The 24,479-nt window shown below is 50.3% G+C and overlaps 9 protein-coding genes across 9 annotated transcripts; 5 read left to right on the top strand and 4 right to left on the bottom strand.

Moving 5' to 3' along the window:
- The first annotated feature begins 182 nt into the window (after positions 1 to 182).
- On the top strand, positions 183 to 2,330 carry KVR01_010082 (uncharacterized protein). The gene is made up of 2 exons (XM_044784747.1): positions 183 to 957; positions 1,017 to 2,330. Exons 1-2 carry the CDS (start codon positions 886 to 888, stop codon positions 1,755 to 1,757), a joined length of 813 nt encoding a protein of 270 aa, XP_044641330.1. The 5' UTR covers positions 183 to 885; the 3' UTR covers positions 1,758 to 2,330.
- A 148-nt stretch (positions 2,331 to 2,478) lies between these two features.
- KVR01_010044 (uncharacterized protein) lies at positions 2,479 to 4,329 on the bottom strand. The gene is made up of 2 exons (XM_044783435.1): positions 4,132 to 4,329; positions 2,479 to 3,993 (listed from the first exon to the last, which is right to left on the bottom strand). The coding sequence occupies exons 1-2, from the start codon at positions 4,132 to 4,134 to the stop codon at positions 2,842 to 2,844; spliced, it is 1,155 nt and encodes a 384-aa protein (XP_044641292.1). The 5' UTR covers positions 4,135 to 4,329; the 3' UTR covers positions 2,479 to 2,841.
- A 286-nt stretch (positions 4,330 to 4,615) lies between these two features.
- KVR01_010037 (uncharacterized protein) lies at positions 4,616 to 7,465 on the bottom strand. The gene has a single exon (XM_044785640.1). It carries the CDS (start codon positions 7,014 to 7,016, stop codon positions 4,932 to 4,934), a length of 2,085 nt encoding a protein of 694 aa, XP_044641285.1. The 5' UTR covers positions 7,017 to 7,465; the 3' UTR covers positions 4,616 to 4,931.
- Positions 7,466 to 9,236: 1,771 nt separating this feature from the next.
- Positions 9,237 to 10,793, top strand: KVR01_009756 (RuvB family ATP-dependent DNA helicase reptin; the record flags this gene model as incomplete). Its single annotated transcript, XM_044788499.1, has 3 exons — positions 9,237 to 9,245; positions 9,319 to 9,545; positions 9,617 to 10,793. The coding sequence occupies 3 exons, from the start codon at positions 9,237 to 9,239 to the stop codon at positions 10,791 to 10,793; spliced, it is 1,413 nt and encodes a 470-aa protein (XP_044641004.1).
- Positions 10,794 to 11,352: 559 nt separating this feature from the next.
- KVR01_009749 (uncharacterized protein) lies at positions 11,353 to 12,948 on the top strand (the record flags this gene model as incomplete). The annotated part of the gene is made up of 5 exons (XM_044784996.1): positions 11,353 to 11,459; positions 11,545 to 11,696; positions 12,061 to 12,204; positions 12,313 to 12,593; positions 12,772 to 12,948. The coding sequence occupies 5 exons, from the start codon at positions 11,353 to 11,355 to the stop codon at positions 12,946 to 12,948; spliced, it is 861 nt and encodes a 286-aa protein (XP_044640997.1).
- On the bottom strand, positions 12,720 to 15,511 carry KVR01_009684 (uncharacterized protein). The gene is made up of 2 exons (XM_044781730.1): positions 13,603 to 15,511; positions 12,720 to 13,497 (listed from the first exon to the last, which is right to left on the bottom strand). The coding sequence occupies exons 1-2, from the start codon at positions 14,957 to 14,959 to the stop codon at positions 13,172 to 13,174; spliced, it is 1,683 nt and encodes a 560-aa protein (XP_044640932.1). The 5' UTR covers positions 14,960 to 15,511; the 3' UTR covers positions 12,720 to 13,171.
- Positions 15,512 to 16,048: 537 nt separating this feature from the next.
- On the top strand, positions 16,049 to 17,647 carry KVR01_009686 (uncharacterized protein; the record flags this gene model as incomplete). The annotated part of the gene is made up of 3 exons (XM_044789841.1): positions 16,049 to 16,144; positions 16,202 to 16,600; positions 16,661 to 17,647. The coding sequence occupies 3 exons, from the start codon at positions 16,049 to 16,051 to the stop codon at positions 17,645 to 17,647; spliced, it is 1,482 nt and encodes a 493-aa protein (XP_044640934.1).
- A 324-nt stretch (positions 17,648 to 17,971) lies between these two features.
- Positions 17,972 to 20,102, bottom strand: KVR01_010045 (uncharacterized protein; the record flags this gene model as incomplete). Its single annotated transcript, XM_044787404.1, has 2 exons — positions 19,360 to 20,102; positions 17,972 to 19,276 (listed from the first exon to the last, which is right to left on the bottom strand). Exons 1-2 carry the CDS (start codon positions 19,786 to 19,788, stop codon positions 17,972 to 17,974), a joined length of 1,734 nt encoding a protein of 577 aa, XP_044641293.1. The 5' UTR covers positions 19,789 to 20,102.
- Positions 20,103 to 20,433: 331 nt separating this feature from the next.
- Positions 20,434 to 22,804, top strand: KVR01_009877 (U2 snRNP complex subunit CUS1). The gene is made up of 2 exons (XM_044784848.1): positions 20,434 to 20,699; positions 20,760 to 22,804. The coding sequence occupies exons 1-2, from the start codon at positions 20,625 to 20,627 to the stop codon at positions 22,512 to 22,514; spliced, it is 1,830 nt and encodes a 609-aa protein (XP_044641125.1). The 5' UTR covers positions 20,434 to 20,624; the 3' UTR covers positions 22,515 to 22,804.
- The last annotated feature ends 1,675 nt before the right edge of the window (positions 22,805 to 24,479 follow it).

The raw sequence follows: 24,479 nt of genomic DNA, 5'->3' as shown, positions 1-24,479 counted from the left end.
GCGCCCAGGGACACTTTATCGGCGGCCAGTGTCTTGTGCAAGGGTACGGAGTAGGGTCAGGGGTCAGGCCGGAATGTCAGACGCACGATGCAACCTGTTCAAGATACCACTTTACGCGAGTGTTCCGCGAGATCACGTTTTACCCACACCACCCTCGTACTGGAGCCTTGATTTGTTGGCTTTGCCTTAGCTGACCAGGCAACCACAGGCATCATTCTCACGGAATGGATTTGCGGATGGAGACAAGGCCCAGACAAAAAGCAAGACGCCCCTCCCAAGCAAGATGGGCTCAGAGCCCCTCGTGGCTCCTTTGCCTCCTGGCTTTATCAGACCTTCTGCCCGAACAAGAGCAAACAATTCTTCATGCAGACTTGTTCCCTTTGGCCATGGCCAAGTCCTTTTAGAGCATCTCCTTGGCTGATCATCAGCACATTGTTGCCGCGAGCCCATGTGCTCAGCCCGGCTCACTGCCCGTTGCATCTAGCCTAGGTGTCCCGGCTATCAGGGGTCGATAGCCCTGAGCAGCCATTTGACCTCAACTCATACCGCCCAGGCACACCATCAACCCATTCCTAAATGGTACATGTTGGCCTCGTCTGGTAGCCCAGACTTATAAAATCACACTCTAACTAAGCCTTGCCTCACTGATCTTCACACACCCACCAAGTGACTCACCCCACGCCCTACATCCAGCTTGAACCTTTTGCACTATTCAAACTGTGCGAGATTCCGGGCAGGTAGCCATCCCAGCAGGGCTAACAGTACGCTGTGAAGCTCAAATTGGAACAGCCGCCCCCTCTCCTCTCCTGTGGGCAAGCCCTCTCGTCCTCCTTTACTTGGCCCTCCAACGGACCTGTTCCAGAACTTGCCGTTGGCATTGTCATCATGTCCTCCAACAATGATAATGTCATGGCTCGATTCCTCTTCGCCATACTGCAGCAGAAGAACCTCAAAGATGTAAGGGCACCTCGGAGACTTGGGCTGGACCTCCAAGGCGCACGCCGCTGACCTGTTAGATTGACTGGAATGCCGTTGCCCATAACCCGATACTGGCCCAGGAGATCACAAACGGTCATGCTGCTCGCATGAGGTACTCTCGATTTCGCAATTCGTTGTTGAATATCGAACCCCAACGGAGGAACCGGGCCGGCGCGGGCAAGTCCAAGATCACCAAGTCCAAGAAGGAAACCAAGGCGAAGAAGGAGAACGAACAGCCCATCAAGGATGACCCGAACGCACGACCACGCAGCCAAGAGGACGAGCCCCAGGCGCCCAAGGCGCCGCCACCCAAGATCAAGGACGAAAACCGGGTCAAAAGAGAACTCCAACAGACACCCTCCGAGGCTTGCGTCGCTGAACCCGACGTGCCGCACAACCCCCTTCCCGACACCCAGATCCAGTTCCATAATCGGCTCCTGACGCCTTGTAGCGATAGCGACCTCTTCGCCATATCCCATGGATACGCCACCAGCCCTGCGAGCGACGTGCTCCGCCACGAACAAGCCCAGTACGATTACACTGGGGCAGCTGCTCACTGTGGCCACGAATCGGCGTCCTGGCAGCCAAGCCCGTCATACTCGCCCTTCGCAATGCCGACGTACGAGATGGACACCTACAATGCCCCTGCTTCTGCCTTCTGTGATCACCAGCACATTACTCATCCGGAGGGTTTTGGTATTGCCCCCAGTGCCATGATGGCACCGGATCAACCTCAAGCTCTTGTGAAGCATGAGGAGTGGGACAACCGCTTCCACTGAGTAAACGGCCTGTTTTCTCGTCCAGCCTGCATTCCCATAAGGAATGAATCGATAAATACCGTGAGGATGCTTCACCAAATTCATCATTGGCCCTTCATTTCCAGTCTGTTGTTTGGTTAGAGGTTGAGTCGAGTTGTCCATTTTGTACGGTGAACTTGTGCTCTGGATAGTCCCACGTCCAGGTTTTGTTTTGAGGTTTCGGAATTTGATAGAATGTATTACTTCTACTGCTGTTGTGTGGGAATGCTTTTATGACAGGCCTGTGCGTACAGATTTCTTCTTCCTTGCTTGTCAGAACACGATTCCTAGACCATGCAGCCAGAGTAAATTGCTGGGAAAATGGGACGGCGATTTCTAGCACCAAGCAAAGGCCATTTGCTTGGTGTAGATCTCAAACATTGGTTTCAAACGTTCTTTCGGTGACAGCTCTTTGCTCCGTCTTCCTTTCTCACTGCCCACCGGGCTGGATATTGCTCCGCTTCACCAGATAAATGCCCTTGTCTCCATCCTCCACCTCCTGATGTGCCTGTCTGTGAATATCAGGCAACAGAGAGGCATGACGTTGTGTTTCAGGCCGGCCCACGCTTCTTTCTATATGCACAGACTGAAGAGCTACAGAGTCTATGCAGCCCACAAAACCCAGCTATAACGATCATAGAACTGATAAAGGAAGATACCCTATGCTACTCTAGGGGAGATGTCCTGCCGGGGAATAAATGCATGAGGTTATAGCATAAGAATTTTCAATGTAAGGTGGGAGAGCGATTTGAAAAGATGGTCCTCGTGGTTGCCTTTTTGGTGTTTTCTAGAGGTCAACTTAGTTAAGTTTGATTTACAAGAAATTTCCCTCCAGGAAATTGTTCACTAGGAGGTATCCCCTTGGGCGATTGCTTTTGTCGTCATTTCACATGAGGCCATCGTCTCAATAGTGCAGCTGCGAGAGAGTACAAAAAAGCCACAGCATTCACGAACTTGTCCTGTCCTGTCTGCCATAATGTTGGGACCCGTAATTCCCGTCCCGTACCCTGCAACCGGAACGCCTGGCTGTCCACAAGCCCCAGAAACACAAGAGCAAAGAACACATCTAAGAGACACCCTTGCCATCTAGTCGACGACCGACCTCGGGTTTTTTCACGACAGGTGGCTTGTCCTCCGCCTCAACCTTCTTCTTGACGCCTCCTCTCAGCGTCTGCCCCTGGCCTGCGAAGTGAGGCTTCTGTGCACCCTCGTTCTCTCTCTCCTTCTGCTCCTTGGACTTGTACGGCGTGACCTCATATCCAAGAAACAACTTATTCGGGGGCAAGCGAAGCGGCAGTGGCCCATTTGTGCGTCTTCGGGGTGTGCCAGACTCCTTGTCTGTTGGAATGCCCTGGACAGGTGTGGCTGGCTTTGGTGTGGGGGCCTTTCCACCCTTCTTAGCACCAATACGGTTGCCCTCGCCGTGGAAATTGGTCACCTGCGCCGCGACGGAAGAGGGTGCGATAGCGTCGTAATTGATGGCCTGAGCCATGGTGCCCTGATTATGCAGCAATCCTCCAGCCGGCAGGCCACGGGTGCTCCTCGGCGTGCTGGTGCCGCTCCCTGAGGGCTTTGTTGGCTCCACATATCCCACTGGAGGGGCAAACTCGACCGAGACGTCCGTTTCGATCATACAGACTCCCATCTTCTCCGTCTCGGGTTTCACATCCAGGACTGCCACGTCGTAGACCGTATCGTTGTACTCGAAGTTGAAGACATCGCCCTTGGTGACGGCAGCGAAGTTCCGGAAGGCACGCTCGAGCACAGCCTTGGGATCGCTGATGTCGAGGAAGTTGACGGACTGCGGCTGGAGCTTGACCAGCCTGGCGAGCTCTAGGGACGTTGTTTTGATCTGAATCATGTCGCCGACGTCCAGTAGCAGCGTTTGCATCATCCACTGCGGGAGGTACGCCCTACCCTCCTCGGCGACGAACTCCAGCACACCGGCATGAGAGTGCCTCTCCTTCTCCCCGTTGGTGAGTTCCATGAGCAACGGCCACTGCACGTGGAGCTTGGACACCTTGTCGAGTGCTGACGGCGGCAGCAGGATTTTGGAGCCATAGTTCAGCTCGGTACGCTCGGGGCCGGGATGCATCACCATGGGGTAGCAGCGATAGTACTCGTCGAATCGTTGAGTGACAGGCCGGCGCATCGACCGCGCCATGTTGAGGAAGTCTTGCGGGTTGGCCGGATCCATACCGCCGTATCCAGGTGCAAACTGTAAGTTTAAAGGGCAAAGTGTCAGCATCGAAGACCTGTGTCCGCAGAGCCACGAGCTGGTGCCCATGAGGGGCCTGGCAGAGAGGCAAACTGAGGACATGCTCGGTGTCGATCCGTACAAGGGACAGCTACTTACCATGTCCGGGTGCTTCGTGTCGGAAGAGAGAGCCTTTGTTATTGGCGCTGGACCTGAGAAAAAGGGAATGGCAGATGTGGAGGGCGGTATCTGACTGGTAGGAGACGGAGTGGGAAGGCTCAGAGGCGAAGGAGTTGGTGCTTGCTCAAAGACGTGGGGGAAGCTTTTGGTTCAAAGCTATCGGAGGTTGAAGTTGTTAAGTATTACGGGCAGCGGCAGGCAGCCTGAATGACGACAGTCCAGATGTCGCTGACGCCCCCCCAGAATCCCCACATCTCAAGATTAGATAAGCCTGGAAGATACCACCCAGCACACCGCCCACCAGCGGAGCCAAATAGTCTAATGCAAGTAACTTGAAGTACCTACCCAAGGGTAGGTAGGAATGTACGGGTGTGGTTGTAAAGCACTGGGAAGTCAAGATGCCTAGCATATGGTAGCGTTTTTAGCATCTGTCCCAAGCCAGAATGGCACGGTGAAAGACGAAACTCGTTTGAGGAAAAAGAAAGGATCAAAAAAACAACAACCATTCTTTGAAATTACAGGCTTGTGTGTAGGATTTCCATTGATTCTGTAAGAAGCCATTCGCAGCCTCCCACGCCCGCTTTGCACAACCAAAAAATCAAACAGACAAAAGTTCAGGGTATCTCTAGTAGTGCTCCACAGAAAGCCTCTTTTGCAAGCCCAAATCTGTGGCCAGAATCCACCGTAGCTCATACCGTGGGCACTTCATTCTCCATTTGTACATATCCGAAGACGCCAGGGTGCAAGAAACAGAAAAACCAGAACTCTCGTACGGGGCATTATGAGTGAATGTAGCCATTACCGTAGCCGTTCACGCCGTTCTGATCCTCGATTCTTAACCGCTTATCTTGAGGCCCAGGAAACTTGTCCTCCGCACCCAGTCCTCGTTTAGGTGCCTTTGCGATGTCGTCGCAGACGGATTGCATCTTCAGTGACAGGTTTTTGCGCTGCTCCCCATCCTCTTGAATGACTCTCTCGACGTCTGATAGCCTCTCCTGGAAGTGCCGTATTTCAGGCACGAGCTGGGCAGGCTGGAGTCTACTGAGCTGCTCCAGGATGGCGTGGGCCATCTGGGTTGTGTTCATGTTGTTCCACTGGCTACTCAGGCTTTCAACCATCGTTTCTAGCGCCCCATAACGCCGGTCTGCTTGGATCCGGAGATTGGTCAGGCTATCTTGCCAAGTGGTCATACTTCCTTGCACCTCGGCCACCGCGTCCTGCAAAGCACCTAGCCTGGAGACGATGGCGACGGCCTTGGACTCGGCTTCTATCAAGCGAGATTCCGCAGATGCTACGCTAGACGCGACAGCTTCTAGATTGGAGGCGAGGCTTGTGTTCGTTTGGGGCGTCGGCGTCGACGCAGGACCGCTGGCCGGCGCTACGGCGACGACATTCGCGGCTGACGCGGCATCCTGCAGGCTCTTGATAGAATCCTGCAAGATTTTGATTTGTTTCGTTTGTTCGTCCATCTTTGTACCGCAAACCTTCAGGACCCTGTCGGACCATGCACTGAAACTCGCGGGAAGATCCGCGGGCATTTTCTCAGTTACCCTAGCCAAGGATTCAGCCATAGATTGCTTGAAATCTTCAATGAGCAGATCTTGAGCCACAACCTGACCCTTCAGCGCAGTGAAGTCCGTCATTGCGTCATCGAGATTCTCGACGTCGATGTTTGCCAGCAAATTCTCGTGTTGCTTCACATCCGTGTTCAAGGCGGCAATCCGTTCGGCGTGGCTCGTTGATGTGTCCCTCAAGGCGCCGAATTCTCGACTCAGCTCCTGGCACCTCTGTCCTAGGCCCGCAATTTCCTGCAGCAAAGTCTCGTCCTGGGCCACGTTTGGTTTCTTATCCTCCGCCTTGGTTGACTCGAGTTTAAATGCTTCCTCGAGTCTGCTCAGGTCGGCCCTGAGCGAGCCTATTTGTTCGTTGGCATTTTCCCGTAGTGCCTCGGCCGGCTCGAACGTGCTCATGCGCTGGGTCAAGTTTGCAACTTCGGACGTCAAAGAGGTCACTTGCGCTCTCAGCTGTTGGTACTCTTGCGCCGAATCGGCAAGCATTTTCTCCCTTTCCCTGTAAGTGGCCAATTCTGAGGCCTGTTTCTCTTGTGTTGCTTTGAGGGAAGCAACCTCCTTCTTCCATGTCTCCTCGATGGCAGCCTGTCGCTGCTCTAGCTTCATGAGGCGCTCGTCTTGCGCGGATTGCGGAGGCGTGGTCGTCGAGCCCAGCTCCCCTTTGCAACTCTCCAGAATCTGGCGGACCTTGACCTCGTCGATAGGGAAAGCCCTCACGAGCGTCTGGGCGTACTTGTCGAAAGCGACAGCCACCTTTTGGGATATGCTGGCGAGATCCTTGTCAATGGCGGCTAGAGTCTGTTTGTGGTGATTCTGACTGCTCTGGAACAGATCATGTACAGCCGGGAACTGCACGGGCTTTGAGATCTGACACTCGTAGTCTTGTTTCCTCTTGTGATATGCCTTGAGCTCGGCGTCCCTCTTGAGGGAGAGTTGGGTCTTCTGGGTCATGAGGTCGGCCACTTGATGGAGCACCTTTGACAGGTCGGCTGAGGCCTTGTCCGGGTCCATCTTGGGTGCCTGGCTGTGCGAAGGGTATGGTGTGTGGGCCATGTCGAAGTCGCGGTCCCGATCTCTGTCGCGGTCGCGGTCGCGGTCGCGGTCGTTCCTCCAGTCGCGATCACGGGGGTCGTGGTAACGGTCTCGATCCCGGTCTCGATCGCGATCACGGTCCTTTACATGATCCCCTGATGCAGTGCGGATAGGGCCTGGTCTAGTAAAACGATCGCGGGAGCGGGAACGATTTCGTCGGTAGGGGGCAAACGGGGCGTTGAAATCCCGTGAAGAAGACATGCCGGCGCGGGTGTGCGGTGCGGTGTTGGCACCTGCTCAAACAGCCAGACGGTTCAGAGACATATGTCGTCAAGGCGGACCAGGTTGGGAAAGAGCGGGTGCTCTGCCTCAATTGGGGAGGGGCTGGGCCAACGCCAGATTGATGGGGCAGGTACGTGGTGTGGTAGAATTGAGTATGCGCCTCCCACCGTTCTCCTAGAGGGCGCCAGTCTTGCACATACATACATAAGTGATAAACGTATGAATGGCTGTGCACTGCTGCTGTCTGGGGGGGTGTCTGAGTTCCCCGCCAAACTACCTACCTACCTACCTAATGTAACACCAGCAGTCGAGCTGGCGAATGTGCAGGCGAAGGACCGGCAGGGGGCAGGGGTCTCGCGCTGGGCGCGTAAAGTACTTTTGGATTGCCTCCTTTTTTTTTCAGTTTTCTTTTGGTTGCTAGGCACCAGTGCCTAGTTAGTATGCCCACTGTGACGTGATGTTTTCCACCCGTTGTGTGGATCGGACATACTAGAGTATATCATAGGGTCCCTAGGCACCCCCACCTTTTAGATAGAGTTTATATTAAGACTTTAAAACTTTTAAATAACTTTTTATTATATTTATAATTATATATAAATAAATTATTTATTAATAATAAAAGTTACTTTTTATTTTATATAAAAATATATATAAAATTATTATATATAAAATTATTATATATAAAATTATTATATATAAAATTATTATATATAAAATTATTATATATAAAATTATTATATATAAAATTATTATATATAAAATTATTATAATATTATAATTTAAATATAATAATATATTGTTATATATTAGATATATTATTATATTATAATTATAATATAAATATAATAATAAAAGTAATATTTTATTATATTATTTTTAAATATATAAAACTATTTATATATATAATTTTTTATAAATTTTAAAAGTTTAAAAATATTTTTAAATATTTAAAAGACTTTTATTTTTTAGTATTATATTTAAAAGTAATATATTAATATAATTTTAAAAATATTAATTAAAGAAATATAAAAGTTAATTTTATTATATAAAGTTATTTTATAATTAAATAATATTAAAATTATATATTTTATATATTTTATATATTTATATATTTATATATTTTATATATTTTATATATTTTATATATTTTATATATTTTATATATTTTATATATTTTATATATTTTATATATTTTATATATTTATATATTTTATATATTTTATATATTTTATATATTTTATATATTTTATATATTTTATATATTTTATATATTTATATATTTTATATATTTTATATATTTTATATATTTTATATATTTTATATATTTTATATATTTTATATATTTTATATATTTTATATATTTTATATATTTTATATATTTTATATATTTATATATTTTATATATTTTATATATTTTATATATTTTATATATTTTATATATTTTATATATTTTATATATTTTATATATTTATATATTTTATATATTTTATATATTTTATATATTTTATATATTTTATATATTTTATATATTTTATATATTTTATATATTTTATTAATTTATATAATTCTTTTATTTTTATAATAAAAATTATAATTATATTACTTTTATATTATATTTTAAATAACTTTAATTATAATTTCTAAAAATATATTAGAATAAGTTTTAAATATTTTAATTATTATACTTAATTTAATAATAAAAGTATAAATAAATATTATTATAATCTTATAACTTTTTATTTTTTTATATAAAATTTAATTTTATAAATAACTTATATTAACTTTAAATTATATTAAAAATGATTAGAATAGGTTTGAAACTATTACTAGAGAGTATTAGGCTAGAAACGGTCTGTATAAACCCTACCTGAGGCGCTACAGTAGGTAGGTAGGTAGGTAGGTAGGTAGGTAGCGTTGTTAAGCCCAGCCGGAAAGTGACCCCTGCCAGAACCGCCCGGGACCCCTGCCCCAAACCGTATCTGGCCTCCACACAGCTGCAGGGCTGTTAGCTTGCTAGTGTGGAGCAAATCGGGAGCAGCACTTTCAGACCGTCCATCCTTCTCCGTCTGACCTTGGTAGAAAAGCTACCACCTGGGAAAGAGGCACACCTCTGCACGCCGCGCAAACAACGGTAGCTGCTCGTTCCGTGTCGCTGTCTCGACCCACCTCATTGAACTGCCTTGAAGCCAAGCCGAGACCATGGCTGCGGTATGTATCCAGCATGCTTGGCCCCAGTCCCCTCCTGGCCGTCCAGCCTTCTAACGCGGTCGGTCGCACGCAGCCCGTCGTGACAGTCTCCGAGAGCAAGGAGCTCCGCGGCATCAATCTGATTGCCGCACACTCACATGTCCGTGGCCTCGGCGTCGATGCAGACACCTTGGAGCCTCGTGTCGCCTCCCAGGGCCTCGTTGGCCAACAGAAGGCCCGCAAGGCCGCCGCCGTCATACTCGAGATGATCAAGCAGGGCAAGATTGCCGGTCGCGCCTGTCTGATCGCGGGCCCACCAAGGTAAGCCGGCCTGGACATGGATTCGCGCCATCTTTCTTGTGCTCCGCTGACGCGCACTGCTTCATAACCAGCACAGGAAAGACGGCCATCGCCATGGCCATGGCCCAGTCCCTCGGCTCCGACGTGCCCTTCACATCGCTCTCGTCTTCCGAGATCTTCTCCCTCGAGATGTCCAAGACCGAGGCCCTCACTCAGGCCTTCCGGAAATCCATCGGCGTGCGCATCAAGGAGGAGAGCGAGATAATGGAAGGCGAAGTTGTCGAGATCCAGATCGACAGGAGTGTCACCGGCGGTGCCAAGCAGGGCAAGCTGACCATCAAGACCACCGACATGGAGGCCATCTACGACATGGGTGCCAAGATGATCGACGCCATGACAAAGGAGCGGGTCATGGCCGGCGATATTATCTCGATAGACAAGTCATCCGGAAAGATCACCAAGCTCGGCCGTTCCTATGCGCGGTCACGCGACTACGATGCCATGGGCGTCGACACAAAATTCCTGCAGTGCCCTGACGGTGAACTCCAGAAGCGTAAGGAGGTCGTCCATACTGTCACCCTGCACGAGATCGATGTCATCAACTCGAGAACGCAAGGCTTCCTGGCCCTTTTCTCCGGAGACACGGGTGAGATCCGCAGCGAGATCAGGGACCAGATCAATACCAAGGTTGGCGAGTGGAAAGAGGAGGGTAAAGCCGAGATCGTACCTGGCGTTTTGTTCATAGACGAGGTCCACATGCTCGATATCGAGTGCTTCTCGTACATCAATCGCGCCTTGGAGGACGACCTGGCTCCCATTGTTATCATGGCTAGCAATCGCGGCCAGTCGCGGATCCGGGGCACTGATTACAAGAGCCCTCATGGTCTCCCGCTGGACTTTCTCGACCGGGTGTCAATCATCCAGACGCAGCCATATAGCGGGGACGAGATCAAGCAGATCATCTCCATCCGTGCCACTGAGGAGGAGGTCGAATTGTCTCCCGATGCCCTGGCACTGTTGGCTAAGATCGGCCAGGAGGCTGGTCTGCGGTATGCCAGCAACCTCATCACAACGTCACAGCTGGTTGCTGCGAAGCGACGGCAAAAGCAGGTCAGCGTGGATGACGTGCAGCGAAGCTTCAAGCTCTTTTACGATTCTTCGAGAAGTGTGAGCTTTGTGGCGGCCTCGGAGAAGCGACTCATCGGCAACGATGGCGCGGTGGACTTCTCCATCGCAAATGGCAACGGGGAGAGCATGGATACGAGCTGAGGGGTTCCATAATGGAACTGGATGAAGGCGTTCCGGTCGTAAAAGATTGTCACGATGACAAGAAGGGGGAATTTGCGTTAGATGCTTTGTGTGGAGATCCGGGCGGCGTCATATGGATATCCAAAACATCCCTGCTGGTTGGAAGAGCTTCATCAAACTTGGTCCATTTCCACGGCCCAAATTGACATTTAGACACGGGCGCCGCGCCCTTGCTAGCTCGTCTCGAGGTGAGAGTCGAGTTCAATATGGAAGAGACTCCGAGGCAGCACAAAAGAGACCTGATCAGCGGCCGGAGGCGGTATCCGCTTAAAGACAATATGACTACTCCAGCGCAGGCCGGCCTCCATTTAGCCGCGGGGGCTATGCGGGATTCCACAAAGGGCCACCTCTCTATTAGCAGACTGTCTTAATATTCTGGTCATCAAGATCTATGTATCCATGATGAAGCGCACTTAAATGCGGTTGGGCGCTCAGGCTCTGACACGCTCCATGCCTCCAGATGTCTGTCTTGACACTCACTCGCTTGCAATCGTGCACCTGTCCCTAAGAAAACATCGTGATGTTTCTGAAGGCCATCATTGCCGGGTTGCTTGCCGCCCCGACGGCTTTGGCAGCCCAGCTCACCAAGGTCAACTATCCCAACGATGCCAGCTCAAAGGCAGATATGTAAGCGTACCATTAGGAGCGGGCTGCACCGACAGCCAACTCCCAAGCCCGAGTTCCTCAGCGTGCTTTAGTTGACTCGTGGCAGGTATATATACGTTCCCGACAAGGTCGTTGCCAACCCACCACTCGTCGTCGTCATTCATTCGTGCCAGTCCTCGGCTCAAGCCTACTTCCAAAACAGCCTCATTCCCTGGCACCGCGGCTCTGATAACAAGGGATATGTCACCGTGTGGCCGAGTTTAAGCACAACTGTCGTCCCTACACTGATACCCATTTTCGTTTCTTGTTTTGGAATGCTACAGAATACAACACTTTAAGCTCCATAGTAGATGACCATGTGGAAGAAATTCCGTGTGGTACATACCTTATGTGGCCCTTGGGCCTCCTACATCTCCGCCTCCTATAGCTCGTCACCCTGCCTCTAATTTCTCTCCTCTGGACATTCTATTTTTTTAGCACGTAATATTCTAACCCGAGACATAGAGCCCTCATAGCGGAAGTGAGTACTGATTTTCTCCTTTAACAGTCCCCATCCTCTATGCATCAAAGTATTCTAGAATAAACCAGGCTAGGGTCCTTGGCATACTAACATCGTACTTAGCTTGCTGGGATGTCTCTAGCAAAGCCAGCTTGACGCATGGAGGTGGAGGTGATACCCAGGCTATATCTAACATGATCAAGTATGCCATCTCGGAGTATAAGGTGGATGCCGGCAGGGTGTTCGTGACGGGAGGAAGTTCTGGAGGTAGGCATTTAAGCCCTATTTGGCCCCCGTCTCCGGAAACCCTTGAGCCTTGGCTGTCGGTACGAATATCAGTAGCCCATTTCAGCTGATGACCGTCACGACATACAGCAATGATGTCAAACGTCCTAGCGGCCACATATCCCGAGCAGATACGAGCCCTCTCGCTGTATTCTGGTGTGCCAGCTGGCTGCTTCTTGTCGTCCTCTGGGGGTGTGGACCAGTGGAATTCCTCTTGTGCATCCGGCCAGGTGAGCGCCTCGGCAGATGCTTGGGGCAATGTTGCACGCAACATGTACCCCGGTTATGATGGGACACGCCCAAGAATGCAGATATGGCATGGTTCTGCAGACTCAACGCTGAACCCACAGAATTACAAGGAGGAAATCAAGGTACGGAAGAACCAGAATGAGGAGCTGCGCTTTCAGTCTTCCCAGCGAGGGCAAGATAGCCTCCGCGAAAGCGAAAGAGGGAAAGACTCCCCATGCAGTCTCTCCATACCCCCCCCCCCCCCCGCCCGAGGATTGCGTGCGAAAGCCGCTATATGAGAGCTGATTCGACGTGTTGCAGCAATGGACGAATGTCTTTGGCGTCAGCCAAACACCCACTTCGTCGATCAAGAACTACCCGCAGTCGAATTACCAGACCGATAATTACGGCCCAAATGTTCAAGGCATCTATGCCACCGGTGTTGGGCATAGTGTACCTTCGAATTTGACAGCAAGTGAGGAGTGGTTCGGTCTCTGAGGCCCCGTTTTCAGCCGGGTATGTGAGACCAAAGTCAAGGGTGGTCTGCCCAAGTTTTCGGCTCAGTGTACTAGTAGTTCACATCGGAACAAGCCGGTGTAAGTGTCAGGCCGGGGGGAGACACGACACGATGTTAGGAACTCGATTCTATCCTATTGACCATAGCCAATGACGACATGTCAGTGTGCCTCGAAAGTAGTCATCCCATCTCGTGCAGTTGACGTCAAACGTAGGGAGGCGTAAGATACTCAGGCGAGGCGGAATCCTGGTGTTCGGTGGCCAACGGCACCCAGCCTCCCTCTTCTTTGTTATATGCGACCTCCTGGCCTTGGTTGTTGACCATGGTAAGTTTTCGCAGTTCTGGGTTTGGGTGCTGCATTATCTGCTCAACCTCGGCGGGCTCCCAAGCATGATTACCCCTAATCAGCTTTGCGAGCTCGACCTTGTCGTGGACGGACATGGTAGCCCGCGGGACACTGAGGAGCGGTTGCCACTCTGGACCCAGATGATTGACGATATCCTGAATGCTTCTGTCTCCAATGCCAACCACTGCAACGTGTTAACCATGTGCTACGGGATCTAAAGCCATGCGACCCTGAGGCTTTCCAAGACACAGAAGACTGCGGAAGCCAAAGCGACAAGAGAAATACTTACTCCACCAGACACCCTCGACCATCTTGAGGAAGGAGAGGTAGTGGGCCAGGATGACCAGGGCCCGCGGGCGTCGTTTCCTGCCGAGCTCTATGAAAGGTTTTGGTAGGAAGGTGAACCATGTGATGATCCGCATGCTCAACACGGGACTGAAGCCGGTCTCTAGCTCGAGGTACAGGCCGCCGAGGAACTTGAGAGTGGTGTAGTAGGCCTCGACGTAGGGATAGTCCTCGTCGTCCTCCTTGATGGATGTGACCATGAAGAAAAGATTGTTCGGGATGTGCAAGGCGGTCTGGTTCAGATTGAAGGCCGGGCGTGAGAAGAGTTTCTCCAGCCCAGATGAGACAAGTGTCTCGATGGGAATGATATCCATGATTAGGCCGATGCCGCGCCAGAGCACCATCCAGTCTATGATGTATAATGGCTTTGTATCTGGCTCACGGAAGGCCTCTGAGGACAGCATGCACAGGAGGAGGGAGCAGGCAAGGAGGGCGGGGAAGTCTTTTGGGTCGGCCCTCTCGATGGCCCTGCGGTAGCCAGAGAAGGCTCGTGCCCGGTGAGTGATAGCCTTGGAGATGGGGACATGAAGGCTGAGCGACTGCATGTGGAGTGCGGAAAGGCCCAGGATGCAGTCCATGAGGAAGGGGCTCTGGAAGGCAAACGTGATGATGTGGGACTTGAGGATCTTGTCGATGAAGGGTATGCGGCCGGCCTCGATGGAAAATGAGGCATAAGTCTCGGTGGAGTAGAACCACAACAACTTCATGTCGTACTCATCAGTGTCGGCAAGCTTGGCCGGGGGCTCGTCGACGATGATGAGCTCGGTGCTGCCGCTGCTGCTGGGGGCTTCGTCTTGGGAGCCGCGACGGGAGTCGCTGGACGGGCCAGGGGAGTAAAGGCACGGGAGGGTCGACGCGGAGGAGGCAGCCGGGGAGGCAGCCGTGCGTACTGACAGCGGTGAGCCGTAAGCAAGCCGAACGGTGGAAGCCGCGGAGGCGGCGGCCGGGGCCGGGTTGGCCGGGTTGGCCGGATTCTGAGGCGGTGGATAGTTGCATGTGTCCTTCCTCAGGCTGCAGTTCCGGCAGCTTGGTTTGGCCTCGTCACATTTCACCTTGCGGGCCTTACAGTTCCGGCATCCCAGGCGAGACTTGCGGTGCGGCCTCTTGGCATGATATGGCCGCTCCTCAGAAGAAGGCGCAGGAGGAGGAGGAGGAGGAGGAGGAGGAGGAGCAAGTGGTGTAGGAAGTTGCCGGCCTGGTTGTGCCGGGGCCGGGGCCGGTGCCGGGGCTGGCGCTGGCGCTGGCGCTGGCGCTGGTGGTGATGGGTCCCTGTGGTGGTCGCTGTGGCGGTCCAGAATCATTGTGGGGATTTGAATGCATGCAAGCCGTCGTGCGCAGCCTGGTTGGGTTGGCGGCGTTGGCAAGTCGAGCTCCGGGACAGGCGAGGAGGCTGGAGCCACGCAGGTGACAGGCTCATCACAGGGGGCCAAGGCGTGGCAGGAAGGCCATCAAGACAAGAGGTGAGGGCGAGGAGGGTCAGAGTATCGATGACGTTTTGGTGGCAGGCAACAGGGAGAGGAGGAAGAGAGAGGATGGAGACGGGGGGCGAGGGGCTGCTGTAAGTGGTCGCAGGTGGCCTATCTGGCAGGTTGACGGCGTGCTCGAGGACAGACGGCCCAGAGCAGAAAACGGGCCTGGCCAGGAAGAGAGGGCAGGTGCTGTGTGTGTTATCACGAGAACCTCACTGACACTGGCATTGAGGATGGGTGGGAGAAAAGACGTTGGACTGTACCGAGTACATCCGTACCTTATTATTGTCCGAGCTGGCCCGGACGGAGCGGCCCTCCCTGCTCAAGGCATCCCTGCCTGCACTCTGGCCCATGGCCGTCAATCATGTACACTGGCAAACTGGCAAACTGGGGATCGCGGCATCATGGATCGGGCAAGATCCCGAGCCAGCCACATCTGGACAAGCCTGTTTTGCGTGTACCGAGAATGTGTGCAGAGCAGCCCCCCCCTGGGCCCCCCCTGGGCCCCCCCCCTTTATGCATCCCTTCGATATTAGAGTGCAACCATCTGAGTTCCGGGCTCCCGCACAATCGTACATGCTGCCTGACCGTTATGGTCTTTTTTTGCCTCTCATTAACTTAAACCAAAGGGCAGCCTCGGCTCATTGTTACACAGTAAAACCACAATTCACCTACGCGTATCTCATCACGCCTCTTATCCTGCCTCCCGACCCCAACCCTGAGTTGCAGCCCAGCCCAGCCCGAACCAGCCACCGCCCCCCCCCCGACCTCATGCGCGTCTCGCTCCGGTCGGACGCGTCAGACCCCGGCCTGCCTTTGTGTGAGACTGAGCAACCACACCACCTGGGCTCCCACTAACGACGATGAATAAAATGGCATGACAACAAGGGTCACACGCACTGCTCATACGTATCTGCAATCATGGCTCAGCTCCCAGACGAACTTGTCCTGTCAATCCTTGACCAGAAGTTCCCCTGCCGGCAGCAGCAAACCCGTGCTCTGGCGACCTTGATATCTGTGAGTCTCGGCACATGTTTCGGCCCGTCCCTGACTTCCGTACTGACTTCCAACCAGCCAGGCGCGGCACCATGTCTGAACTGTATTGTTTATGGTGTCGAAGCAACCGGGAAAAGTGCCATCACTGAGGCTCTGCTCCAGCGGCTTGGCGGCTCCGGATCCCCCCACCATCCAGACTCGCCCATATTGCAGTACGCCATCGTCAACTCTGTCGAGTGTGTCACCGGGCGACATCTGTTCGAGACAAGCGTCCGAAATGTTGCCAACGCCCTCGGCTTTGGTGGCTTTGCCACACGATGCGAGAGTTTGGCACAGTTGAGCTTCGAGTTATCCAGGATGCTCACGGAGGCCGTCCGCCCCGAGAGCCGCCATTTCGTTCTCGTCTTCGACGCCATCGATCGCCAGAAGGAAGCACCACCGACCCTTCTCCCTGCCTTGGCAAGGCTGTCGGAGGTGGTGAGTCTCGCCCTGCGGCATCCCCGTGCCAGGCCCGTGTGCTGACCCCCGAATCCCCAGATCCCCAGCCTGACCACGGTCTTCATCATGACCGGCCCGCCACCAGGTTGTCTCCGCACTTCCAATGTTGCCCATGTCCAGTTTCCAAATTACACCAAGACAGACCTGGTTCATATCCTCTCTGCAGCTCCGCCAAAACCCCTTCCCAACTCCACCTCAGCAGAGACAGCCGACCTGTGGGCCCGCTTCTGTGGCGCCGTCCATGACGCCTTGACCAAGTCCGCCGCGCGCACGCTGCCGGCATTCCAAAGTGCCTGCAACTCCCTCTGGCCGCGCTTCACGGCTCCCCTCCGCGAGGGCAACCTCGGACCAAAGGACTTTACGAAGATGCTCATTGCCGCACGTGTGCACTTCCAGGACGAGAGCCTCCTTGACCCGGGCATCTTGGGGCTCTCCCCCCACCAACAAGCCACTCCCAAAGCCTCTGTCCAGTCTGTTGAGAGGAACCCCAAGACAATCGGCCAGGGCACCACCGCGCCCGCAACCGCCACCGCCACCACCAGCCTCGCTGTGCTTCTCCCCACGACAGCCCGCATCCTCCTAATCGCCGCGTACCTTGCCTCGCACAACACCGTGCGGCACGATCTGACCTTGTTCTCGACCCACCACCACGGGAAGCGACGGCGCCGCGGTGGCGCATCTTCCGTCATCGCCGGCCAGAGGACCAAGCACCGCAAGATCGCACGGAAGCTGCTCGGCGCCCATGCCTTCGTCCTCGAGCGCATGATGGCCATCTTCACCACCGTGCGCCATGAGTGGGGCATCGGTGTAGACGGTGGTGAGCCCCTAGACCCGGGCTTGGGGGCGGATGCTGACATCGGCATGGCACTCGCCACTCTTTCTTCCCTGCGCCTACTGGTTCGTGTCGGCGCCGGCGGTGATCCCCTGGATCGTGGCGGCAAGTGGAGGGTCAATGTCGGCTGGGAGGTCATCAGGAGCTTGGGACGGAGCATGCACGTCGAGGTCGAGGAGTGGCTGGTCGAGTAGCTGGTCGAGAATCATAAAAACCAATCATGGTCTTGAGGAATATCAGATATGGATTTACTCGAAGCCGAGGACGCAGGCCTTGTGGGGAGATTGCCTTGGTGGTAGAGGTGTGGGACAACCTTCATAAAACGCTTAGCACAAGAGATAGCTTGACGACATGTATGTGTATGAGCTTGACATTTATAAGACCTTTACCCGATGAACGCCGGAACCGTAGCAGTTGTCACAATATCCTGTATCTGTTTCACCCAATCCGCCGCACTGCCTCGCGTACCTAACCCCGCCTTGACAGTTTCCCGAGACACAGAGAGCAGCCATCAACGATCACGCCGGGCGACGAGCGTCCTGATCACCTAGCCGCCAGGTTTCTTCCTGCCTCGTTCCTGGCGGGAGCCACTGCGCGTTGCTCTGAGCTCTTGTCCGTACAGTACCGGTGTCGTCCGACTTCTTACTGTCGTCGTTGTGCCCGTTGCTGTTGGAATATCCGTTGGTGTAGGGGTGGGCGGCAGGGTTTGGCGCGATAGACACAGGGCTCTCGAAGACGGTAGCAGGCTGGTTCACTCGTAGTCCATCAGCTGTGTTGAGGGGTAACAATGGGGTCACATTGCTTTCGGTCATGTTCCGTGCCCTGCGGTCCGCCTTGTTCTTCTCGCTGCTCCTGTCGTAGAGGTAGAGACCAAAGAAGGTGAGCCCGATGCCTACAGCCTGCAGCCTAGTTGTCGGGCTTCGGAACCAGAGGATGGCGATGACAATAACAAATACTCGCTTGAGAAGACTTGCTACCGAGTATGTCACGGGAGACACCATCGAGAGGAGGACGAAGGCCAATATGTTCTGGCCGAAATGGAAGGTGCCATTGAAGACGAACTCAACGAACAAGCGGCCGTGGTCGAAGGTGTCGGGGCCCTCTTCGAGATCAACGGCGCCGTCGTGGAGGAAGTCACCGATGATGCCGATTCCTTCACTCCAAAACCAGATCGGCGCTGTCAATACAAAGGCAAGACCGGAGGAATAGCACAAGAGGTTCAGCTTGTCAAGCTTTCGCGTCTTTGCAGTCAACCCTTCGGCCTCGGCGCGCGCGGCCTCGTTGAAGAGACGCTTGGAGAATATATTTTGAGTCACGAAGATGAGAGTGGCAAGGAGGGCATAGATGATCCCGAGGAGCTGCCCGCCAAAATTGGAGTGTTTCCCAGAACATGCAAGCATGACGCCGGCGGTCAGGGGGATCAATGACAGGTAGGTGGCGGATGGGTACCTGATGTCGTAGATGAAGCGGTAAGCCAGAACAGTGAACAGGGGCGAAAGCCCCTTGATTGTATGGACAAGGGACACGGGTATCAGGGTGGTCGCGTTGGAGCTCAAAAGATGGCCCCCTATCTGGAAGAGGGCCAAGGGCATCGTCGACCGGAGGACCTCCACACTCGGCGGGCGGATCCCGTGTTTCAATGCCGGCACGGCGGACCGGACGGCTGAGGATGAAGCGGCGAGCCACGAGAACAGTAGGCAGTAGGCCGATACGAAAAGGAATTGAATCATGGTCAGGGTGGCAGGCTTGGCAAAGGCGTTGAGGATGGATTTGGCCGATGTATTGGTGAGTGCAGATGACGCGTACCACATGATGCACAGGATCTACAGGCATAAATCAGCACAAAGGCACATGCAGACGCCTCCCCCAGGGACATGGGCGCGGGCACGGGACAGGACGGGCATACAATGAGTCTCGGAGAGACAGGGGCCCTGAGGGCGCCGGCAATCTCATGGGCATTCTGGCTGACACTGCCGCCGCGAGCCCGGATATTCCTGACGGCTTCGGTGATGCTCTTCTGCCGGCCGTGGCCGCGCGACGGTGTGCCCGTGGGCCCCCACTTGACACCCCGCGCTGAACTCTCTCTCCGAGGGGCCCATCGCTCGCTGCTGGAAGGTGCCGAGCTACCGTTTGAGTAGCCATTCTGTCTGCTGCCGGGGCGGCCTTGTGCGAGGGTGGGGCCCGAGCCGGAGGTGTAGAAGCTGGAGGACGAGTCAAAGTCGGGAAACTTCTCTGTGGCGGCTTCGCGAGAGTCAACGCTTGCATCGCGTTTGCCCTTGGAACGGTTCTGCGAGGGGTCGCGCCGCTCCGACGCGGAGGACGTCGAATGCGGCATCAGGTGAGGCTGGTCCAAGAGTTGTGGCGGCGCGAGACGGTGCAGGTAGGAAAGGTGGTGGTGGACGACTGCGGTAAACGAGCGACTGGAGAGGCGAATCGAGGCGTCGGTGTCTCTACCGGATCATTGCGATGGCAGCTGGTGCCATGGGCCCTTGTGCTGGTCTCGGGTCGATGGCAGTGTGGGCTTGTGTCGCTTCCTATCGAGAGGTAGAGGCACGGAGGCGCAGGCTTCGGCTTGGCAAGCAGCGATGATGCTGTCGTGGAGTGCGTTGGTTTACAGGGGATGCCAATGTTGGACAGGGTGGAAGTGCCATGCAGTCAGTCTCTCGATACCCAGAGATAAGATACTAATAAGCAGGCATTCTAAGTACCAGTCTCCAGAAAAAAAAATCCCAGCAGGGGCTGGTGCACCCAGGGTGGTTCCCGCAGCTTGCAGGCTTGGCATCTCGCTCTATGTACCACTGCGAGTCTGCTTGCCGAGAAGATACCTAGGTACATTTTCGTGGGTCGGGTCGTCTGGTCCACCTCTTTTGCCGCAGGCCAGGTACCTAGGCAGGCTAGGGAGGTACCTAGGTCCGCTGACTGGGAGCCGCTCCATGCCCAGATCGCAAGGAGGCTGGCTGCCTACCACAACAGGTACTTGCTTACTGTGGCAGCTGCAAATCCACCCGCAGCCTTGGCGCGAACTTTCCAGCACGCAAGCTGTCGACGTCGTCCCGCCCAAACTGCCCACAACACGCCCGACCAGGCTCAGACCTCGCAGAGCAGTCCAAATCTACCCACGCGCTTGATCGGTCAGGCTCGTTGCCATAGACGGCCACTGTCCCGTTCAAGATGGCTGCCCCAAAGATGAGCAAGAATCAAATGCGCCGTGCCAAAAAGAAGGAGCAAAAGAAGGCCCAACCCGTGGTCAGCATTCAGCACGAGCCCGCCTTTACCATATCCTCAGACGCTGATTTTAGATCACAGACTGCCACAAAGCCCGCCGAGAGCAACGACGGCCCCGCGAATGGACAGGAAGGGCCCAGTAGCGAGGATGCCATTCCCAAGACAGACGACCTAGAGGTGAAGCAAGACCCTACCGTGCAAAATGCCGCTCCGACCGATGGGCCCGTCGATGTTGCCCTTGACGACGAAGACCCAGCATTTGCCGAGTACAAGGACATTTTTCAAAAGTTCGGCCCGGCGCTGGATGAGACCGAAGTTCAGCGAGAGGCAAACGCTGGCAATAAGGGTGATGTCTTCTTTGACCAGGACGACGACATACCCAGCGAGGAGGAGCAGAGCGGGCAACAGAAAATGTCCAAGAAGAAGAGGAAGAAGCTTCACAAGCTCTCTATCGCCGAGTTGAAAGCCCTTGTTCGAAACCCCGAGGTTGTCGAGTGGCAAGACCCATCGTCCTCGGATCCGCGACTCCTGGTCCAGATAAAGGCGCAACGGAATGTCGTGCCGGTTCCTGGCCACTGGTCACTGAAACGAGAGTACCTCTCCAGCAAAAGGGGAATCGAGAAGCCTCCCTTCAAGCTGCCCAAGTTCATCTCGGACACCGGCATTACCGAGATGCGCGATGCGGTCCTGGAGAAACAGGCCGACCAGACAATGAAGCAGAAACAACGAGAAAGGGTACAGGGTAAGATGGGGAAACTCGACATCGACTACCAGAAACTATACGACGCCTTCTTTCGATTCCAGACAAAGCCAGACTTGACACGCTTCGGGGATCTGTACCACGAGGGCAAGGAATGGGAGGCCGATTATAGGTACTTCAAACCCGGCGAGATCAGCGACTCTCTCCGGGATGCTCTGGGTATGCAGCCAGGATTCCCGCCGCCATGGCTCTTGCAGCAACAGCGAGTTGGACCTCCCCCATCATATCCTCTCCTCAAGATACCTGGCCTCAACGCTCCTCTGCCAGCTGGGGCGTCCTGGGGTTTCGGTCCCGGACAGTGGGGCAAGCCGCCTGTCGACGAGTACAACCGGCCGATATACGGAGGAGACATATTCGGCGTCACGGCCGGAAATCCCGGGGCTCAAGCACAAATGCAAGTCGCGCAGCCACAAGCAGAGCCCGTGGATCGCACACTCTGGGGCGAACTCAAACCACCAGAGGAATCAGAAGAAGAAGAAGAGTCTGACGAAGAAGAAGAGGACGATGACGAGGAGGAGGATCCCGATGTTCCAGGTGGCCTCCAGACTCCCGGTGGACTCCAGACTCCTGGCGGTCTCAACAGTTCCATACCAACCGAGTATGGTGCACCGGGTGGGGTTGAGAGCAGCATGGCGGGCGAATTCGATCTCAGGAAGCAGCGCCGTGGTTATGAGACGGAAGAAAATGCCGGACCACGCTCCGCCTACCAGGTCGTCCCGGAGAGACAAGCGCGCGCCGAGGGCTTCTTTGGGAGCGATAGGGTGTATGACCTTTCCAAGAACAAGACAGGCGTACCCATTCTGGGCCAGGATGATGAGACTCGCAAACGAAAGAAGCCAGGTGATGTGGACGTTGCTCTTGACCCAGAGGCTCTTGCAAGCCATGACGGTATAAGTAAGGATGAGCTGCGCAAGAGGTTTGAGGAGGGTCGTAGAGAGGATGCGATTGGAAAGCAATGGCAGTATGATGACGACCTCAGCGAAATGATTGCGCAGGAGAGTCGAAAGAGAGTAAAACGGGATGAAGAGAAGCGCGGTGGTGGAGACAAGAAGAAGGATGCCAAATACCGCTTCTAGTTACTGACAAATTACGGTCTCTTCTGAGATGCATCACACCGATCACATCATAGCAGACAAGTCAGTTCATAAGAAACCAGGTGCATTTGACTAGAATCAACTACTCGCAGCCCTCTACATCCTGTGGAGGTAGCCAACTTTACCTAGCTTATTGGTTTTATTCTAGCTTCCAGGTTGTAAGATACTTTAGGAATAAGAGGGACTATAATTAGCTTTAGCTTAGAGTAGCTTATTTTAATATATAACTACTCTAGTTAGTTTCACTTTTATTCTATATATATTTAAAGATATAACTTCTTAATTTATATAAATAAATAAATAATTTAAAGTAAAGTATTTTAAAAAGGAAAATATATATAAAGTAATTATTCTTAATATATTAATTATATTTTTTTAAATATAAAGTTAAAAATTTATAATTATATTTTTTTAATTAATTTATTTTATTATAATTTAATTTAATTTAATTTAAACTTTTTTATATTTATTTAATATTATTTACCTTAAAGAAATTAAATTTAAAGTAAAATTTTTAAATTTAAATTTAAAAGTTTTATATTTTTAATTTATTATAAATTAAATTTATAATTTTTAATTTTAAAAATATATTATAAACTAATATTTACTTACCTAACTTTTATAACTACCTATTTAATAATTTTATAAACCTATTTAATATTAACTTTTATATATAAAACTTATTAAAATAGTTTTTATTGTTAGCTAGGCTTATATATATAAGGGTAGAAAAAGTAGTGTTAAATATAGTTAATTATTAATAATTAATTATTAAAGGGTTACCTAAAGGGCCTATATAGGTAAATACCTTCCTTACTAATTAAGCTTAATAAAGAACTATTATAACTACTATATTAACAACTTTTTCTTATTATAAAAATAAAATATCCTAAATATAAATTAAACTTAAAACCTTTAAGTTATTAAAATAAATATAAAGAAAGAAACTATTCTACTATACTACTATTAAATAAAGGTATAAAAAAATTTATTAGCATTATTAAAAGTACTTAATCCATATACCTATTATAACTCTATATCTTTATAAAGTTAGAATAAATACACTAATTTACTTATAGAAAGTCCCTAATTACTATAAAATAAATACTTTAAAATTATTAATTTAAATACTTAAACAACCCATTTAAAATATATATATAGGCTTATACTCTTACCATTATTACCCTAACAAACCTAAAACTAAACCAAACTAAATATTTTATAGTATACTAATAGACTTAACTTAACTTAAGGATTAATAGAATTAATATATATTAAAAAGAACTATAAAGAATAAGCTTTATCCTAAAATAGATTATACTCTCTTATTATTAAAAAAAAGATATAAATACTACAATTAAAAAAATAACTTAAAAAATTAGTTTAAAAAAAACTTAAAATACTAAAAAAAGTATAATTCCTTAAACTACTTAAAAGTAAAATAACTTTTATAATATAACCTTTAATACTAATATTTACTATAAAACTAACAATATAAACCTAAATTTAAAAGGTTTAAAGTTAAATAAAGTAGTTTAAAAGGTTCTATTTTAACTTAATACTTAAAAATTATCCTTATTAATTTAACTTTTACTTTTAATAATATTATATACTATATTATAAAAACTAATTAAAATTTATAATTTTATAATTATATTAACTTTTAATAAACTTTTATTTTTAATATAAATTAACTACTTTAATTTATTAAATTTAAATTAAAGTAAATTCCTTATAATTTATATATTCCTTAACTTAAAAGTTAGTTTATTATAAAATATAAGCTTTTAAATAATTTATTAAAGTTTACTTTAATAAATATATTAATAAATTATTATTACTATAAATCCATTAAATTTTATAGATTTTTCATTATTTATACAATTAATAAAGTACTATTATATTAATTATTAAACATTTCTCTTTAATTATATTAAGCAATAAGAT

The sequence above is a fragment of the Diaporthe batatas genome, assembly GCF_019321695.1.
Source record: "Diaporthe batatas strain CRI 302-4 chromosome Unknown Contig00012, whole genome shotgun sequence".
Lineage (NCBI taxonomy): Eukaryota > Fungi > Ascomycota > Sordariomycetes > Diaporthales > Diaporthaceae > Diaporthe > Diaporthe batatas.
The sequence above is the reverse complement of the archived record's forward strand: the minus strand, read 5'-3'. Positions and strand labels throughout refer to the sequence as shown.

What these genes read in the sequence shown, in the direction of transcription:
- KVR01_010082 (XM_044784747.1), top strand. Translation starts at nt 886, where the DNA reads ATGTCCTCCAACAATGATAATGTCATGGCTCGATTCCTCTTCGCCATA. An exon ending in AGCAGAAGAACCTCAAAGAT is followed by an intron (nt 958 to 1,016) that starts GTAAGGGCACCT and finishes CTGACCTGTTAG; the next exon opens with ATTGACTGGAATGCCGTTGC.
- KVR01_010037 (XM_044785640.1), bottom strand. Translation starts at nt 7,016, where the DNA reads ATGTCTTCTTCACGGGATTTCAACGCCCCGTTTGCCCCCTACCGACGA.
- KVR01_009684 (XM_044781730.1), bottom strand. Translation starts at nt 14,959, where the DNA reads ATGATTCTGGACCGCCACAGCGACCACCACAGGGACCCATCACCACCA. An exon ending in GGTCGAGGGTGTCTGGTGGA is followed by an intron (nt 13,498 to 13,602) that starts GTAAGTATTTCT and finishes AACACGTTGCAG; the next exon opens with TGGTTGGCATTGGAGACAGA.
- KVR01_009877 (XM_044784848.1), top strand. Translation starts at nt 20,625, where the DNA reads ATGGCTGCCCCAAAGATGAGCAAGAATCAAATGCGCCGTGCCAAAAAG. An exon ending in AAAAGAAGGCCCAACCCGTG is followed by an intron (nt 20,700 to 20,759) that starts GTCAGCATTCAG and finishes TTTAGATCACAG; the next exon opens with ACTGCCACAAAGCCCGCCGA.